Consider the following 19,351-nt stretch of genomic DNA (forward strand, 5'->3'; position numbering starts at 1 on the left):
ACTTAGCAGGGTGTGGTCCTAAAAAGAAATTGGGTTTAGCCTAGTTTGATTTCTTCCTCTCTCACTCACTAGCCTCCTTACCTGAGGCAAATTACTGGATCTTGTTTCCTCATTTGCAAATTGAAGAAGCTAGAGGTAAGGGTGCCATAAATGGGAAACCAGAGTCTGCAGAAAGCAGCAAGCAAGGTGAGATTTACATGATCCCCTCACAAAGGAATTTCAATTTTATCCTCTAGGATAAGTGATTATAATGGTCTCAAACTTCAAGGTGCATTAAAATTACCTGGAGGGCTCATTACAACACAGATTTCTAGGCTCTACTCAAAAGCTTCTGATTCAATAGGGGTATGGCTTGAGGTTTTGCATTTTTAACAAATTCCAGGGAATGCTGCTACTGCCTTAAGAACCCTACTGCCCAAAGGGAAGGAAGAAAACACTAAAAATAATTGTCAAAGCAGTGAAAAGAGCAGATTTGCATGTTAGAAACTGAACTCCATCTGTGCAAGGTAGAGGTTGTGGGGAGAAAGGATGCACGTAAGAAACTAGTAAGGATGCTACTTCAATCAGGAGGTACCTGAGCCTAAATCTGGGGTATTGTCTTAAGAACAGAGAGAATGATATTGTTGAAATATACTTAGAGGCAAAATCAATTAAAAATAGTGATAGAGGTTTGTGGAGTAGGGAAAGTTGGGCAGAAAATAAATAATTAGGGATGGCTTTAATTTTCTAGTGTTTGTAATAGGTTTCACAATCAAAGTGTTACATAGAGACCCTGGTAATGGCTTAAGGGAGGTGGTTAGCAAACTTAATCCACAGAAAGCTAGATAGTAAGTATTTTAGGTTTTATAAGCCATATGGTCTCTGTTGCAAGTCTTCACTCTGCTGGTGTAGTGTGAAATCAGCCATTCAGAAATGAATGAGTGTGGCTGTGTTCCAGTAAAATTTTATTTATGGACTCTGAAATTTGAATTTTATAAAATGTTCATGTGTTATGAAATATTATTCTGTTTGTTTTTTTTTTTCACCATTTGAAAAAGCAACTTATTGGCCAGTATTACCCTCTCCTTGTGAGGAGAGTCCTTTGTAAACTTGGAGAAAATGTAATTTTCTTCTTTTGTATGTACATCTTCCCCCATCCAGCAGGGAGGCCATCCTCCTCCCTGTCCTCTCTCAGCACAAAGGTGTTTTCTTAATCACAGCCTCAGTTGCGATTTAACACCCAGTGGAGTTGAATTTGTTCATGAATCCAGAAAGATTCCACCACTCGACTTTTGTTGTTTGTGTTTTCAGTTTTCTTCCATGTTGCTATCTTTAGCTGCTTTGCTTGGAATCTTTTCTTGAAATAACTCAGGAATATGATTGCCACTTTAAATATAGTGTTGCAAATATTTTATCCATTAATTTTCACCAATTACAAATGTTTTTTCTCTCCTTGAAGAAACTTTCTCCTCTGAATTGAGCTTAATAATGGGAACTTAATAAATATTTATTGGTAAAAATAATACTATTTTTCAGAGACTATTTTATTTTACTTTCAAAAACAGGCTTATAGACTCAATCATTCTTTTCAATTTTGTTCTGAAAACCCACAGTGACTGGTAAGCATACAAACTGTTTTATATAACACATTACTATGACAATATCCCTTAGAAAAACCAATCAGAAGAGAAATGCAATGAAGCACAAGAAGTTTCTTCGAAGTTGCAATTGGATTAAATATACTTATAAAAATTACACTCTAAGACAGGACTCATCCCCCATTCCTGTTTTCAGGCATCTGAGAATTGTTCATAAATAAATGAATGGGTGTAAGTGAATTGCTTCACTTAAAGAGGTAGTTTGAATAATTGTTAGAGCTCCTACCCTGGTATCCAAAATATTATTCCTGTCTTAATATCTGTGTGAGTATAAGATTGTTCCCCCTTTTTCAAAATTAAGTTTACTCATCAGTAAAATGAGGATAATTTATTTTTATAAATAAAAATGGCCAGTAAGAGAAATAAAAGAAATAATGCTTACAAAACAATACATTTTCTAGCATATTGTTATAAAAATAAATTATTCCATTTTTGGAACCTTTATTTTTTTCATCAATTTTTATGTCAGTTGCCTATCATGTTATGACAATACTAGAGGCCCAATGCACAAAATTTGTGCCTGGGGTTCGGCCCTTACAGCCCCAGCTGGCCCTTGCAACCCCTCGCAGCCCTGGCCAGCCCTCACTGCCCCAGCTTCGTCCAGATGGTTGTCCAGATGGTCGTCCAGACGGTCATCAGGAAGGACGTCCAGACAGTCATTCTGCTGTTCAGTCTAATTAGCATATTAGCTCCTTATTTTATAGGATAAGAAAAATCTCAGGCTGTTTCTGAATAATTTTAACATTGAAATCATTTAAGGGGTTCCAATTGCTTCAGAAAAAATATTTTTATAGAAAATATAAACTTTTCTTAACAACATTTATAAGAAGCTGGCTGATTTATTTATTTGTTTTAAAAAAATATAGATTCTAAGAATATTAATAATATCATTGCTCCTTTAGGGGCAAAGTATCACTTACGAAACTTGAAGAATGAGGGACTTCATGTAGGGCTATTAATATATTGAGTTACATGCAACATTTTTTCATATAATTTATAAGAGTGTTTCTGAGAAGAAAGAAATAGTCTTAAAACCATGTTTCAGTGTGGTAGAGATGAATGTTAAATATTTGCAGGTTAATTATTCACTTCCATGCTTTACTATACCAAGATCTAACTACTTGTCATATAAAACAAATCTATCTATATACCCTCCTTCTACATATTATAAATTTTGTTTAAAATATTGCTTTCCTAATTGTTTAATAGTGTCTCTTTATTTCATACTAGAGGCCCAGTGCACAAAATTTGTGCAGGGGGGGGGGGTTTCCCCTCAGTTCAGCCTGCACCCTCTCCAATATGGGATCCCTTGAGGGATGTCCGACAGTCCGTTTAGGCCCGATCCCACCTAAACCGGCAGTCAGACATCCCTCTCACAATCCAGGACTGCTGGCTCCCAACTGATCACCTGCCTGCCTGCCTGATTGCCCCTAAACTCTTCTGCCTGCCTGATCACCCCCTAACCACTCCCCTGCCAACCTGATCAATGCCTAACTGCTCCCCTGCCAGCCTGGTCGCCCCTAACTGTCCTCCCCTGCAGGCCTGGTCACCTCCAACTCTCCAACTGCCCTCCCCTGCTGGCCCGGTCACCCCCAACTGCCCTCCCCTGCAGGCTAGTCCCCCCAAACTGCCCTCTCCTGCAGTCCTGGTCCCCAACTTCCCTCCCTTGCAGGCCTGGGCCCCCCCCAACTGCCCTCTCCTGCAGGCCTTGTCCCCCCCAACTGCCCTCCCCTGCTGGCCTGATCACCCACAACTGCCCTCCCCTGCTGGCCATCTTGTGGCGGCCAACTTTGACCACATGGGGGTGGCCATCTTGTGTGTTGGAGTGACAGTCAATTTGCATATTACTCTTTTATTAGATAGTATATTTAAATACTATCAATAGGAGACTTACGTTTTTAGCATGCACCCTATCTAAAAGTGCTAATATTTCTAAGAATGGTAACCTGGTTTGGAATACTTAAATCAAACTGCTTCCACCTTAACTTATAGCTGACATCACCAGCTTGAAAGGGATGAGAATTCTGACTAAAGTGAAGTGAAAGGCAGGTGATAATCAAAGCAAGGGAGGATTTTTGAGATTTGACAAAACTTGTGAGGCTTCTTTAATGAGATGCTCAGAACACCTTGCAGTACTGAGAGCCTGGGAGAAGAGAGGCCATGAATAATTCAGAGGAGAAATGAGAATTGAAGTATTCCAAAGACATGTTGCTACCTTATTCCAACTGTTGATATAAAAAATCTCCATGGAACTCAGTTTCTTATCTTATACCTCTTTCCTTTGACAGATAGTTCGTCTTCTGATCCCAGAGCCAGTAATAAAGACTAGCAGCTAATTTAGTTTCTTAATGAATCCTCTGTATCATCTTAAAACCATATTATAAATTAATAGGTTTTATTTTTTCAATGGAAAAAAAATAGTTACCACATTTAGCATTATTTCTTTGGCAAAATATAATACAAATATCAAACCACTAAACTGTAAATTAATTTACATGCAAATATTAAGTTTAGCCACATTGTAAATTGTTATTTTTTAAGTATGGTACAATACAGTCTACCTTGGAGCAGTGGAAAAGATTAGTAAGAAAGGAATCAACATTACTTCTTCCCTATTATAGGTTGTATGTACTTGCCTCAAACATGCAAACTTAAGTGATTTAGAGCCCTTCATTCAGATCCATTAAGATTCAGAATCCATAGTTCTACTCCATGACCAGAACTTCTAAACCTCTGCCCTTTTTACATTTTGGGCAAGAATTCTCAGTTTTGTTTTGTTTATTTGTTTGTTTGTTTGTTTTGGGGAAGGGGGTGTTACTTTTAGGACATATATTAGTATTCTCTCTGGCCTCTACCCCCCAAGATGCTAATAGTATCACCATTTTTTTTAAAGCAAAAATGTCTCCAAACATTCCCACATGTTGCCTGAGGGCAAAATCTCCACAATTACCACCACCACCACTGATTGTGAACCTGTTTTAGATAAAAAGTTTTTTGTAATTATAAAATTATTGTAAAGATGGAAACTGTCCTGACACAAATACATGTTATTTTAAATTATACAGCAAGTGAAATAATTAGCAAGAAAATGATAATACCTGAAACATGTCTTCTCTTTAGAATGACTAAAAGTTCAGTGGTATTAAAAAAATAACAGAATATTACATGTTTGTTTTCACCCTTATATAGAGAACTATGCACAAATAAATGAAACTACTATTTGTGACTTTTACAAGTTTTCTCTTTGAAGTAAAAAACCCATGGAAGATCAGACAAGATTTAGTTTTTCTACATCAAATGTTAAAATTATGACTTGAAGATATTTATCAAAGGAAAACAGAATTTCAAATTAGTCTTTAATTACAAGATACTTCTGAAATTTCTTTTCTTTAAAATGTTAAACTATTTTCTAAAAACTATAAGTAAATTATTTTATTAAATTAGTAATAATTTTTGTACCAATAAAGTTTATTATCAGGATGAATAATAATTATAATCAAATAGGCTACATGTGAGGGAGAAATATTTTACTTAACTAAGAAATTGGATCCTGGAAATCTTCTGCTTTGAGCATAATTTCTTTAAAATGTTTTAAGAATTCTTTATTGTTTAAAGCATTAATATAGTATTACATATGTCTCCTTTTTCCCCCATTGACCTCTCCCCAGCCACCCCACCCCCCAGCACAAGCCCTCACCTCCCTAGTGTCTGTGTCCATTTGTTATGCTTATATGCATGCATACAAGTCCTTTGGTTGATCTTTTATTTTAATATATTTTTATTGATTTCAGAGAGGAAGGCAGAGAGGAAGAGAGAGAGGGTAGAGAGGAGAGAGAGAGAGAGAGAGAGAGAGAGAGAGAGAGAGAGAGACATCAATGATGAAAGAATCATTGATCGGCTGCCTCCTGCACGCCCCCTACTGGGGATCGAACCTGCAACCCGGGCATGTGCTCTTGACGAGAATTGAACCCAGGACCATTCAGTCCCCAGGCTGACGTTCTATCCACTGAGCCAAACCAGCTAGGGCTGGTTGATCTTTTACCACCCTCTCCCCTGCCTTCCCTCTGAAGTTTGACAGTCTGTTCAATGCATCTGTCTCTGGATCTATTTTTGTTCATCAATTTACGTTATTCATTATATTCCACAAATGAATGAGATCATGTGATATTTATCTTTCTCTGACTGGCTTATTTCACTTAGCATAATGCTCTCCGTGTCCATCCATGCTGTTGCGAATGGTAAGAATTCCTTCTTTTTTTACTGCAGCGTAGTATTCCATTGTATAGTGGTACCGTTTTTTAATCCACTCATCTTCTGATGGGCACTTAGGCTGTTTCAAAATCTTAGCTATTGTAAATTGTGCTGCTATGAACATAGGGGTGCATATATCCGTTCTGATTGGTGTTTCTGATTTCTTGGCTCATATTCCTAGAAGTGGAATTACTGGGTCAAATGGGAGTTCCATTTTTAATTTTTTGAGGGAACTCCATACTGTTCTCCACAGTGGCTGCACCAGCCTGCATTCCCACCAACAGTGCACAAGGCTTCCTTTTTCTCCACATCCTAGCCAGCACTTGTTGTTTGTTGATTTGTTGATGATTGTCATTCTGACCATTGTGAGATGGTATCTCATTGTTGTTTTGATTTGCATCTCTCGGATAATTAGTGACTTTGAGCATATTTTCATATGTCTCTTGGCCTTCAGAATGTCCACTTTTGAAAAGTGTCTACTTAGTTCCTTTGCCCATTTTTTAATTGGTTTCTTTATCTTCCTTTTGTTAAGTTGTATGAGTTCCCTGTAAATTTTGGAGATTAAACCTTTTTTGGAGATAACATTGGCAAATATGTTCTCCCATGCAGTGAAATTTCTTGTTGTTTTGTTGATGGTTTCTTTTGCTGTGCAGAGCTTTTTATTTTGATGTAGTCCCATTTGTTTATTTTCTCCTTAGTTTCCATTGCCCTAGGAGCTGTAACAGTAAAGATAATTGCTACAACATCTGTCTGATATTTTGCTGCCTATGGATTCTTCTAAGAATTTTATGGTTTCTTCTCTTACATTTAAGTCCTTTATCCATTTTGAGTTTATTTTTGTGTATGGTGTAAATTAGTGGTCTAGTTTCATTTTTTTTGCATGTATCTGTCCAATTTTTCCAGCACTATTTATTGAAGAGACTGTCTGGACTCCATTGTATGTTCTTGCCTCCTTTGTCAAATGTTAATTGAGCATGATGTCTTGGGTTGATTTCTTGGTTCTCTGTTCTGTTCCATTGATCTATATGTCTGTTCTTGTGCCAGTACCAGGCAGTTTTGAGAACAGTGGCTTTGTAGTATAGCTTGATATCTGGTATTATGATCCCTCCAACTTTGATATTTTTTCTCAATATTGCTGCAGCTATTCAGGGTCTTTTTTATTTCATATGAATTTTTTTCTACATGAGCATAATTTTATTAGGTAAGTAAATACCATACATATTTTATATTGCATCAAATTTGCATGTATTTTATTTGGAATTAATGGACAAAATACTTGTATTTAAATAATTTATTTTTTGCTGGTGAGAAATGGACTGCAATTAAACATAGGCTGTTTGAAATATGAAATTATCTTTAATATTGTTTTCTTCATAGAGCACAATTAGTCTTGTGTGATTGCATAATTAACATTTGTTTCTTCTATAAAGTGTTGCCATTATATATTATTTAGTCTCTTCTCATAGAGTTATGATGTGCTTTAGCAGATGAACTAATTTTCCAAATTTTCAAATCACTGCCTTTTTAGTACATATACACACAAACATTGATGAACATACATGTGAATGCAAATGTCCTAAAGGCTAACACAGTAATAAACAGCATAGAAATTTGGGGAAAAGATAATATGTATATACATAGGTTATAGTTCCTGCCAGAAGTTAACAAACTAAGGCCCTCTGGCTAAGTTTAGCCTTTTGCATATTTTGGAGATAAAGTTTGTTTGAACATACCCATACCTTGTGATTCACATATTATTGAGTGTTTTTTTTTTGTTTTGTTTTTTTTAAGTATAATTTATTGATTTTTTACAGAGAGAAAGGGAGAGGGTTAGAGAGTTAGAAACATCGATGAGAGAGAAACATTGATCAGCTGCCTCCTGCACACCCTCTACTGGGGATGTGCCTGCAACCAAGGTACATACTCTTGACCGGAATTGAGCCTGGGGCTTTTCAGTCGCAAGCCAACACTCTATCCACTGAGCCAAACTGGTTAGGTCTACATACTGTTTTATGGCTCCTTTTTGCTATAAGAGCAGTTGAATAGTTACTGTAAAAATATTTACTATCTGGGCTTTTATAGAAAACAACAACAATAAAAACAAAAAAATTGCCAACCCTTGATTTAGTAGAGAGATAAGTATATACTGATATAAAATATATGAATATATGTCACAGACAATTAGCAATAGGAGTGTAAATAAGAAATTGCTTAATGTATAGTCAATAATTAAAACTAATATTCAGTGATAGAAATAATCAGCATTTGCAGCTTAGAAAATGTTTAGTAGGAGAAAAATGAAAAGATGGTTCATGAAGAAAGATTAATGTAAAAATGTTTGTGATGAAATTCTATGGGAAGAAAAATGCATCATGTGGCAGTAGAAATGGAAAAGGTATCCTATACAATAAAAGCCTAATATGCTAAGTGTCCGACCATTCGTTCAACCATTCGACAAGTCACTATGACATGCACTGACCACCAGGGGGCAGACGCTCTGACCGGTAGGTTAGCTTGCTGCTGAGGTCCAGCAGATCGGGACTGAGCAAAATGGACCGGACATGCCCTGGAACACTGCCATGGTTTCTCCCTGGCCCCAAATGAGCACTGGTGGGGTTCCTTGGCCTTCCCTGCACCCTCTCACAATCCGGGACCCCTTGGGGGATGTCGGAGAGCTGGTTTTGGCCCAATCCCTGCAGGCCAGGCCGAGGGACCCCACATGTGCATGAATCTGTGCACCAGGCCTCTAGAGTATATATATTAGAGAACAATAGGAGTCCATTTTTGCATGTGCCTAATGTATATATATGAGAAAAGTGATAGATGAGGATGGAAGATGGGTTGGTATCTTACAAAGAAAGATTGGTATATTCTGTGCAGTACCACAGTGTGTCAGTGACATGAAGGTTATTTAAAGATGTTGAAATAAATCCTTATGTTGGAAGAGGAGGGATTTTTAAATCTAAAGAGAAAAACACATTTTAGAGAAAGTCTGACAATACTTGACAATTAGTTAAATATTGTAGTAAAGAGAAGTGAAAAAAAATGATTTGAAGTTAAAATGTTATACATTTAGAAGACTGATAACATCTTTAACAACGGGAAGGTAAATAAGAACAGAAAGTAGACCAATCTAGCTAGTGTGGAGGGACATTGGGGAAATGGTGGGAGAGAAGATTGAGATTTTGGGAGTTGGACAGTGGGAAGACATATGAGGTTTTTAAGCTAGACAACAATATGATCAAGTCTGTGTTTTACAACAATAACTATATACAATGGGGAGAGATTGTGAGGAAGTTAGTGCAGCAATTAAGACAAGGTATGGAGAGATCCTAAATTAGCCAATGACCATAGAATTGGGGAGAATAGTGTACAGGATTAGAGTACAGACTCAAACTCCTTGGTGCAAGAATTTTATCTATCTACTATTATATTCCAACTTTTTAAAACTACATAGAACCCATAGGTGTGTCATAAATATTTATTCAATGCATAAGTATAAAGAGCAGTGTTATATGTATCTCTGAGGTTCTTTAGTCAACTTGAGTTTGTATAATGTAAATTGTCAGTGATCCCAGTGGGCACAGGTATATTTGAATTCCACCTGTTAATATTGCTTATAGCATGCCATTGACTCATCAGCTTTTCCATCTCCTGGGTACAAATAAATGGGACAGTCTTGGTCTTGTATGAGTTTACAACCTCTGTATTGATAATGGATTTTGCCATAGTACTTCTCTCATAGTAGTAATTCCTTTATAACAGGCATTGATAAAACATTTCTGTAAGGGGCCAGATAATATTTTAAGGCAGCGGTTCTCAATCTTTCTAATGCCGCAACCCTTTGATATAGTTCCTCATGTTGTGGTGACCCCCAACCAAAAAATTATTTTCATTGCTACTTCATAACTGTAATTTTGCTACTGTTAATGAATAGTAATGTAAATATCTGTGTTTTCCCATGGTCTTAGGCTCTACAGCAGCGGTTCTCAACCTGTGGGTTGCTAGCAGGGTCACCTAAGACCATCGGATAATCTATACTAATAAAAGGGTAATATGCTAATTAGACCAGGAGACCTTCCAGACAAAGCCATGGTGGTGGGACCGAGGCAGAGGTGGTTAGGGGTGATCAGGCCAGGAGGAGAGGGCAGTTGGGGGCAAGCAGGCTAGCAGTGGGGGGCAGTTGGGGGTGAGCAGGCTGCCGGGGGGGGGGCAGTTGGGGACATTCAGGTTGGCAGGGGGGGCAGTTGGGGACATTCAGGTTGGCAGGGGGGGCAGTTGGAGGTGAGAAGGCCAGTGGGGGGACAGTTGGGGGTGAGCAGGCTGGCAGGCAGAGTGATTAGGGGTGATAAAGCAGGCAGGCAGGTGAGTGGTTAGGAGCCAGCAGTCCCAGATTGCTAGAGGTATGTCCCAGATTGGAAAGGGTGCAGGCTGGGCTGAGGGACAGCCCCCATGCACAAATCCTATCTAATAAAAAAGTAATATGCAAATTAACCATCACTCCGCTACACCCACAAGCCACGCCAACCAGCCACACCCACCAGTCAATCAGGAGCAAATATGCAAATAAACCCAACCAAGATGGCTACAGCCACAGAGAACAGGAGGGAGGCTTGGGTTTCCCTGGCAATGGAGGAAGCCAAGCTTTCCGCCTGCCCTTGCCCGCCTAGGCCTCCACTCAAGGCTACAAAGTTTCAATGACAGAAGATACATAAATCCAAACAGAAATGGCAGCAGCCACGGAGCTGGAAAGAGCAGGAGGCTAGGGTTGCCCCGGGCGATGGAGGAAGCCAAGCTTTCCACACACCCTGGCCGGCCCAGGCCTCGCTTAAGGCTACAAAGTTTCAATTATAAAAGATACATAATTCCCCCCCAAAATGGCTGCCACCACTGAGCGAGCAAAAGGCTTGGCTCCACTCAAGGCTACAAAGTTTCAATTGTAGAAGATAAATAAACCCCAGATCCCAGGACCTCCGCTTGGGTCACCAGGGGGCGTGGCCGGCCTGCAAACCACCACAGGGCCCTTGCCCAGGCTGCCCCACACCCCAAGGGAACCCCCAACCTGATCCAGGACATCTTTCAGGGCAAACCAGCTGTCCCCCACCCGTGCACCAGGCCTCTATCCTATCTAATAAAAGAGTAATATGCAGATTGACCATCACTCCAACACACAAGATGGCTGCCCCATGTAGTCAAAGATCCTGCCCCCGTGTGGACAGAAGATGGACACCACAAGATGGCCAGCAGGGGAGGGCAGTTGGGAGGAACCAGGCCTGCAAGGGAGGGCAGTTGCGGGGCAATCAAGCCTGCAGGGGAGGGCAGTTAGGGGTGACCAGGCCGGCAGAGGAGGGAAGTTGGGGGCATACAGGCTGGCAGGGGAGCAGTTAGGCACCAATCAGGCTGGCAGGGGAGTGATTAGGGGGTGATCAGGCTGGCAGGCAGAAGCAGTTAGGGGCAATCAGGAAGGTATGCAGGCGAGCAGTTGGGAGCCAGCAGTCCTAGATTGTGAGAGGGCAGTCGGACATCCCTCGAGGGGTCCCAGATTGGAGAGGGTGCAGGCTGGGCTGAGGGATACTCCCCCAGTGCACGAATTTCGTGCACTGGGTCTCTAGTTTAGTATAAAATAATGAGCAAGGCTATCTTCCAGTAAAACTTTATTTACAAAACAGTCAGTGGACCACATTTACCTAAGGGATCATCTATATATATAAAAGCCTAAGCGACCGTTTGACTATTCGATCAACCAGCCGGTAGCTGTGAGGTGCACTGACCACCAGGGGGCAGATGCTCAAGGCAGGAGCTGCCAAGCAAAAGCAACTTTGCAGAATGCCCTCTCGCACTCCAGGATCCCTTGGGGGATGTTGGACTTCTGGTTTCAACCCAATCCCACAGGCCAGGCCAAGGGACCCAACCTGCTGGAGGGACCCGGCTCACTCCACAGTGCCCTTTGAGCCCCGGTGCTGCCTTAGGTGCAGCTGGCCGTGGAGGCTGTGGGAGATTAGCTCCAGGGTGTGTTGGGCCTGTCTTGCCCAGTCCTGCACTGCCGGTTACCTTCTAATTAATTTCCTTTCAATGTGCACAAATCTGTGCACCGGGCTTCTAGTTTTAAAATAAAGCAGGGAGGAGCACTAATCCCTGCTTTATAGTAAAACTAGAGGCCTGATGCATGAAGATTTGTGCAAGAATAGGCCTTCCTTCCCCTGGCTGCCGGCACCGCCTTCGCTCCGGCCTGGAGCCATCTTTCTGCCTTCACTCCGGCCTGGAGCCGCCTTTCCATCTTCGCTCCGGCTAGAGCTGCCTTCCATCTCTCACCTTGTTGCATCAATTTGCATATTCCCTCCTTATTGGCTGTGAGTGCCTCCATCTTTGTCGTGGAGTTACAGTCAATTTGCATATTTTATCTTTATTAGATAGGATGTGAGTACAGTGAACCAAATTCCTTAATTGGGTAATTAGAATAGGTATCTGTTCAAATGCATGTTTAGAAATAAGCTTTAAAAATATTTAACAGCATTATTTTAAAGTGAGAAGAGATAAAATTTAAGTTAAAAGTCTGTGGATTTTTTATGCTGTGAAGCAGAAAATATTGCAAATATTATATTACAGTGTTATAATTAATATAGATATTGGCCTATAAAGTCATAGTAATTTTTTACCTTAGTATATATAGAGGAATTCAATATCATTTATTTTAAAAAGCATTTGATCACAATTACAGGGTGTTGAGAAGAGCTGGTAGGATTCTCAGCTAAAATAGTAATGTTCACAGTGAAATCCAAGTACCTATCATTGAGCAGTCATGGATCATGCTTTTAGTGTCCTTGAGAGGAGTAGTATTTTTATGTCAATGTTTTTAAACAAATTTATCCTCCTTCTTCTCTCTATTTTATTGTCTTTATTCTTGCTACTTTTCTTCTCCTTTCTAATCCTCTTCTTTTTTCAAGTGTTGAAAACTTTGAGTTTTCTCTTTCTGTCTACCACAGCTAGTAACCCTGCCTCCAGGTATCTAACAGTTCTTCAACAGTGCCTCTCTTCCTTCTGCCACCTCTCCTGCAACACTGTCCTCTTCAGTAACCTTCAAATCTACTCTTGCTTCTCTGACCTGCAATCCCTTGGGAACTCCAATTATATTAGGTAAAGTTAACAGGGAGGAAAGCAGAATATTGGCACTACATGGGATATGGGAAGCTGAGGAATCTCTATACTTTAACTTCCATCCTTTTCTAATAATCTTTGTTCTTAATTAATTTTCTTAGAAAAATGTTTGAGTCTTTAATTTCCTTTTATTTATTTATATTTTAATCAAGTGTAAAGACATGGCTGTTTTGTATTATCTTGAGGGGAGGGTAGATGCTAAAGACTATCCAAAGCCAGGTTGAATATCTATCAAATTCATTTAATTTCTCACATCCTCCACAATTGTGTTATAGCCCATTGATTTTTATTCTTTGTGTTTTAATACTCTTTAGGACTGATATTAACTACTCTGAGCAATAGGTCCACCTGTTAGAAAGACATAATTAGTTGAAAATGAAACTTACTACTGGGATCAGAAGATGTAACACTTTTCTACAATTTTCTACATTTAGACTGGTCCTAAAATCTTTTTTTTTAATTGATTTTAAAGAGAGACGAGAGAGGGAGAGATTGACCTGTTGCTCCACCCATTCATGCCTTCATTGGTTACTCCTTGTGTGTGCCTCTACCAGGCATCTAACCCACAAACTTGGTGCATCTGGATCACACCCTAACCAACTGAGCCAGGGCCTAAAGTCTTTATTCTACTAGATAGGCTCTAGGAAAAGATATTTAAGAGAATAGTTATTGATCAATTGAGATTAAAATCTTATTAAAAAAACAACAACATGATGACAGACCAAGAAACACAAAAGAATAGGATAATACCATTGAACTTCAACTTTTAATATTCCATTCTAAATTTGAATATATCATAAGTTATTTATACAATAGAATTTAGTATTTGTATATGGATCAGTTAATACAGGAAGTAAAAAAAAATGAAGAAACAGATGTCTTAAGAATGAAGGCAGACAAATATTTCTTTGCATTGGTCCGTGATTCAAAAAAGAAGAAATGGCCTGAAGAAAGGATACATATGTAACAACAGTTTCCTAAGGAAGCCTTTAACGGTGGATGCTAGGGCAAAGAAAGGAGTCTATGGGTAGATTAGAAAAATAACAGCATCCATCAGCACTCCAGGTGCTTAGATTATAGTCTACTTGAGTTTATTATATATTAAATTTAATAATTATTTCTATTTTTTTCTCAGACTAAATCTTTGAAAAAAAAACAAAAACTTTGCTTCTGAAGCAATACAATGCATGCCATTCATCTTAGAAGACTTTGAAGGGGTTATCTTCATTACATTTTTATTAATGTAATTACTGTGTATGATTGTTGTATTGTCATATTAATCACCCTAGTGATGGGTGCTAGGTAGGGAACTTCACTTTGAATCATTAAGGGAATAACCCTTGTCAACCTCCAGGGTTCCTTAATATATTCTTCCTTCTGCACTATTAATATTTCACTGTGTAATTGCAGCTCCCAACCCCTGTGCAGCCAATGCTGGCCGAGGCCCCTGCTCTCACATGTGTCTGATCAATCACAGCAGGAGCGCAGCCTGCGCGTGCCCCCACCTGATGAAGCTTTCCTCAGACAAGAAGACCTGCTATGGTAAGTTTCCTCAAGTTTCGATCTAAAATTCAAATGGAATTCTCTCAAAGTATATTAGCATTTACATTTTCCTCAAAGTAAAGCAGAAGAGGTTTTTAATGTCCTTAGAAACATTCGAGGTGGTCTATTTCTAGATCGTTGATGATTCATCTACTTTTGGGGAGACGGACACATTCTTAAGATATGTGATGCTCCGCACTTTGCTGTTTATTACCTTATTCATTTTTTCTTGCAACTTTCGCATTTGGTGTGTGAGCAGAATTTATCTCCACAAAGCAGGGAGCCTTGTACATGAAAGTGCATTATCAGAAAATGATGATGTCAGTACCCTGAATGACCAAGAGGCACTTGGCAGCGCTGATCTCCGCCTGCTCCTCTACAGTCACTTTCGCATCATTTTGTAGGGGATTATTAACTGGAAGGGGGGAAATGAAGTAAAATATATAACTTTAAAAGGTTTGTAAAAATATTTAAATAATTACTTTAAACCAAAAAAAGGGTAATAAGATGTGTGAATGAAAATTATACTGTTGTGTTTTTTTCTGGTTTGTTTTACTTTAATTTTGGCTAATTTATCCATTTATTTGAAAAGTAATTACTTTTAAAGACAGCAAGAATGTCCTCACAAAACCTTAATTCAGGAATTTAGGCATATGTGGGTTTAATTGATTTTATACAGTTATAACATGTCTCAAATAACAACAGTAACCCCACAGCCAACAACGAAAGAATAGAATATCTGTGACTCCTCTTTCTACTTAATCGACTAATATTTCACAGAGTCAATGCAAGATAGGTGCCTGTGGAAGTGAAAATGATACAATGCCTCACAATATTAGTTACTACAGATTTACAGAAACTGATAACAAAGCATGTGTTAACATTATTTGGACCCTACTTTTGAGAGGGAAAACTTAAACATGATTATTAAAAGTCATGTTTAATTTATTTCATTCAATAATATTATAGCAAAATGTTTTTAGATTCCTTCAAAAACAAATTAATGCAATGCAATATTTGTATAATTATATATGAAGAAAAAATATAGTTGTTTGACAATTGTAGAGTTCATGCATTTTAGCAAGTTTGTTTGAAATTGTAAAATCAAATCAGTTATTGGGAATTTATTGGCATTTCTAACTAAAGAAAAATGATGACTTAACTTATTTTATATTTGTTTCTATTAAGTACTTTAAAAATAGATAAATCATTTCTGCTTTAATATTTCCATCAGATCATGATTATGGTTTTCTGGTTTAAAAAACCTATTAAATCATCAAGTAATATTTTAGAATTCCTAGACTGCTTCAAACTTGCCAAGCTTATAAGAGAAAAGCACTTATTTCTATTTCTTTTCTAGAAATGAAAAAATTTCTTCTTTATGCAAGGCGCTCTGAAATCAGAGGAGTGGATATTGATAACCCGTATTTTAACTTTATCACGGCCTTTACAGTCCCTGATATTGATGATGTTACTGTGATAGACTTCGATGCATCTGAAGAACGTTTATACTGGACAGATATTAAAACACAAACCATTAAACGTGCTTTTATTAATGGAACTGGGCTAGAAACTGTTATTTCAAGAGGTAAAAGATTTTCACGTTACAGTTTTTTAAGAATGTGTTATTCAGTTTGCAATTATCACAAGGCTCTTCTGTGCTCTTTTCCTATTACCCAATTCTATGTTGTTAATTAAGTTGGAACTGATTATTCAGAGATTTAATCACATGCTGTGTCCTAACCATCGTGGGGTCTTATAACTATGTTGCACATAGTGTTATAAATACAAATTTAGCTTCACAAGAAGAAAAAGTTTCACAACAGATCTCCTTAAAATTTACAGATTTCTAAATACTAGTAAACAGATTAAAATACTCCTTTTTGTTAATGGGGAATAGTTATATTTGCATAAAAATATAGGTTATTGGGAAGGGCTGGTTTTCCCCTCTGACTCAAGTTTATTATCAACTTCCTTTTGCATATAATTTTATAGAACTAGACTACACAAATGAGATAGGGAACCTGGTCCTATCCACCTCCCAGCCCAACAGGTTGAATCATAGGTTCTCGGTAAATATTGTTGAATTAGCCATTAAAAAAATAATAACTTTTCCCAAAGGAGAAAACATAGCTGAAGACATACATATAAATGTAAATATTTAGTATTGAATTATCTTAATCTTTGCTTAAATTTTGGTATATTGTGATTTCTGGGTCAATTACTTTATTGAGTGAATCTTAATTGAGCACATGCTGTTTGCTATGGCTGCAAAATGGAAAAACAAAGACAGACAAACAAATAAAAAAGTGTTTCTCTTCAACTTTGTGACCCCAAGCATAATAGAGAGATTCAGAGGAGGATGGAGAACAGGAGAATCAGTAATCCGTATAGATATTTTAAACTCCTATGCTTTGAAGCATACTGAAAATTTTAAAATTAGAACTTATTTGAGTAATAAATCAATCTTTTAAAGAAAGCTGTAAGTACAGGTTTTAAAACCACAGTGCTTTTCAAGAGTTTCCACACATAATACTAAAAGCTGGCTTGAGTACCACTAGTAGATCAGAGTATTTGCCCACTAGCGTACTTTTATTTATGCTAGTTCTCTATCCCTCTCAGATTAGTACTCTTAAAGCAATGTGAGTGGATTGCTATAAGCTTGTTCAAATTTATTTCAAACTTGCCATAAGAGAAGAACCTTTCAAAAAAATAAAAGCGAATGCAAAGATTTCTTCTTTGTACAGAATATTAGGGAACATAGTGAGATAATCATTGTTAGCGTAGATTTAAAAGACTGCCTAGGTTAGTGGTTGGCAAACTCATTAGTCAACAGAGCCAAATATCAACAGTACAACGACTGAAATTTCTTTTGAGAGCCGAAAACCGACTTCTGCGCATGGGCCACGAAGTTTCAATCGCACTGTATGTATGCTCCCACACGTGGTATTTTGTGGAAGAGCCACACTCAAGGGGCCAAAGAGCTGCATGTGGCTCGCGAGCCGCAGTTTACCGACCACTGGCCTAGGTAATGGTCATTACAATCTCAAGAGACCAGTTAAAGGGCTTTGGTGCCTCCCAAAACTGACAGTCAGATGAAAATTTGTTCAAACACTTTTTAAATGTAAAACATTCCCCCAAAGGCTCTGTTAATTTTATAAAGTAATAAAGGCTCTACTTCAAAAAAATTGGGGGAACAATTTTCTGTCTCTAATTATAGATTAGTAACTACAAGTAATTTGGTGAGTTTATCTTTGAGAAAAATCACAAGGACTGAATTTCATTTAGCAGACTGTATGTATAATTCTTAAACAAAATTTTAAGCAATAATATTTTCTCACTAATAATACATATACTTATTAGAATCGATAATCATTATCTCTGTCATTTTTACAAATATTGGAATATTTTCTATAGGATAAGTAATTGAAGGAGGGCTAGTATATGAATAGAATGGAGCCCAGAATGAGAGGGATGTGTTGTACAAGCTGATGGAACAAAAGAAATAGAAACTAAATCATGCCAGCCCTTATGGGATAAGTTGTTGATTTTTATGTTAATACTAAAAATAATGAGAACCAAGGAAGTCTTTTAAGGAGGGTGTGGCTACATGATTAGCTTTGCCTTTGGAAAAGATCATTCTAGCTATTAAGTTTAGTAGAGATTTAAGAGATCAGGGTGGGTTGGTAAGTGAGCAGTGAACTCCCCAAGACAAGGAAGTTGGTGGGTATTGTGATTTTAGTAAGAAGTGATAGAAGCCTGGACTAGAGTGGAAACACCAGCTAGTGAGATGCGGAAAGATTATAGAGATATCAAAGAATAAAAATAAAAAGTAATTTAACTGAATATGAAGGTTGAAAAGAAGAGCAATGTAGAAGCATAATTCTCTCATTTCTAACCCCACAAGTTGAATGGCGTTCCTTTTTTCTGTCTTCTACAGAGAAACCTTTTTGAGGACTGATATATCTTTCCATTAATAGAACAACTTGAGATGAACTTTTGACAGTTCAGCTTCTGAACTCATCCAAGTCTTTCAATCCTGCCAATAATTGTACTTTATTGTATCCTTTCATCTTTTAAATTCCCTGTGAATAACTCTGACCTTTCTCTTACTTCTTACATTATTGGCCTCTGTATTTTCTTACGTCTATCCTTCCTCTATTGGACATTTTCTTGAGATACTTTCTTTTCTGTCTTCCTTCATCTAAGTCTAATGTGAAACCATTTTTGAAAATCAGACCCCAAACCAGCCTTTATATTTTCCCCCCAAGCAGAGCATTTTCTGAGGAAATCACTGGGGCTCTTTAGGTATAGCTTTCATGAAGGAGACTGAAAATATTTTGCTTGCTTTGGCATTCTTCATATCCTGAAACACTAAGCTGTCCTTACTTTCTGTATTCGCCACATGAGCTATTTGTCATAGTGATTTTTGTAGGTATACTTTGTGTAAGGATAAATACTAATACATGACTGCAGGCACATTCATTGTCTAAATTAACAAATATCTATGCACAATTATATCATATACAGTATACATATATATGTATATTTGCATTGTTACAAAAACAAAGGTAATTTTATTCTAAGAAGAAATGAATGGCTATAACAATTCCTGGCAAATGTTCTTGCTAATAGACTGCAGCCCTACTTTCTGGGGACAATTAATTCTTATACTTGAGTGTAACTGAATGGCCCAAATGTTTTTTAGTTATTCATGTTCTAAGGTATATTTTTCCAATGTGATGAACGAATTAGCTGTCATTAAT

At 37.8% G+C, this 19,351-nt stretch overlaps 1 protein-coding gene across 2 annotated transcripts in view; it reads left to right on the forward strand.

Moving 5' to 3' along the window:
* Positions 1-19,351, forward strand: part of LRP1B (LDL receptor related protein 1B) — a 1,782,191-nt gene that overhangs the window by 1,163,218 nt on the left and 599,622 nt on the right. For both annotated transcript variants that reach the window (XM_080670835.1, XM_080670834.1), the window contains exons 28-29: positions 14,454-14,585; positions 15,946-16,173. In XM_080670835.1, coding sequence (XP_080526961.1) covers positions 14,454-14,585; positions 15,946-16,173 — 360 coding nt within the window. The remainder of the gene's footprint in view (positions 1-14,453; positions 14,586-15,945; positions 16,174-19,351) is intronic.

Source organism: Plecotus auritus (genome assembly GCF_963455305.1).
Source record: "Plecotus auritus genome assembly, chromosome: 5".
Taxonomy (NCBI): domain Eukaryota; kingdom Metazoa; phylum Chordata; class Mammalia; order Chiroptera; family Vespertilionidae; genus Plecotus; species Plecotus auritus.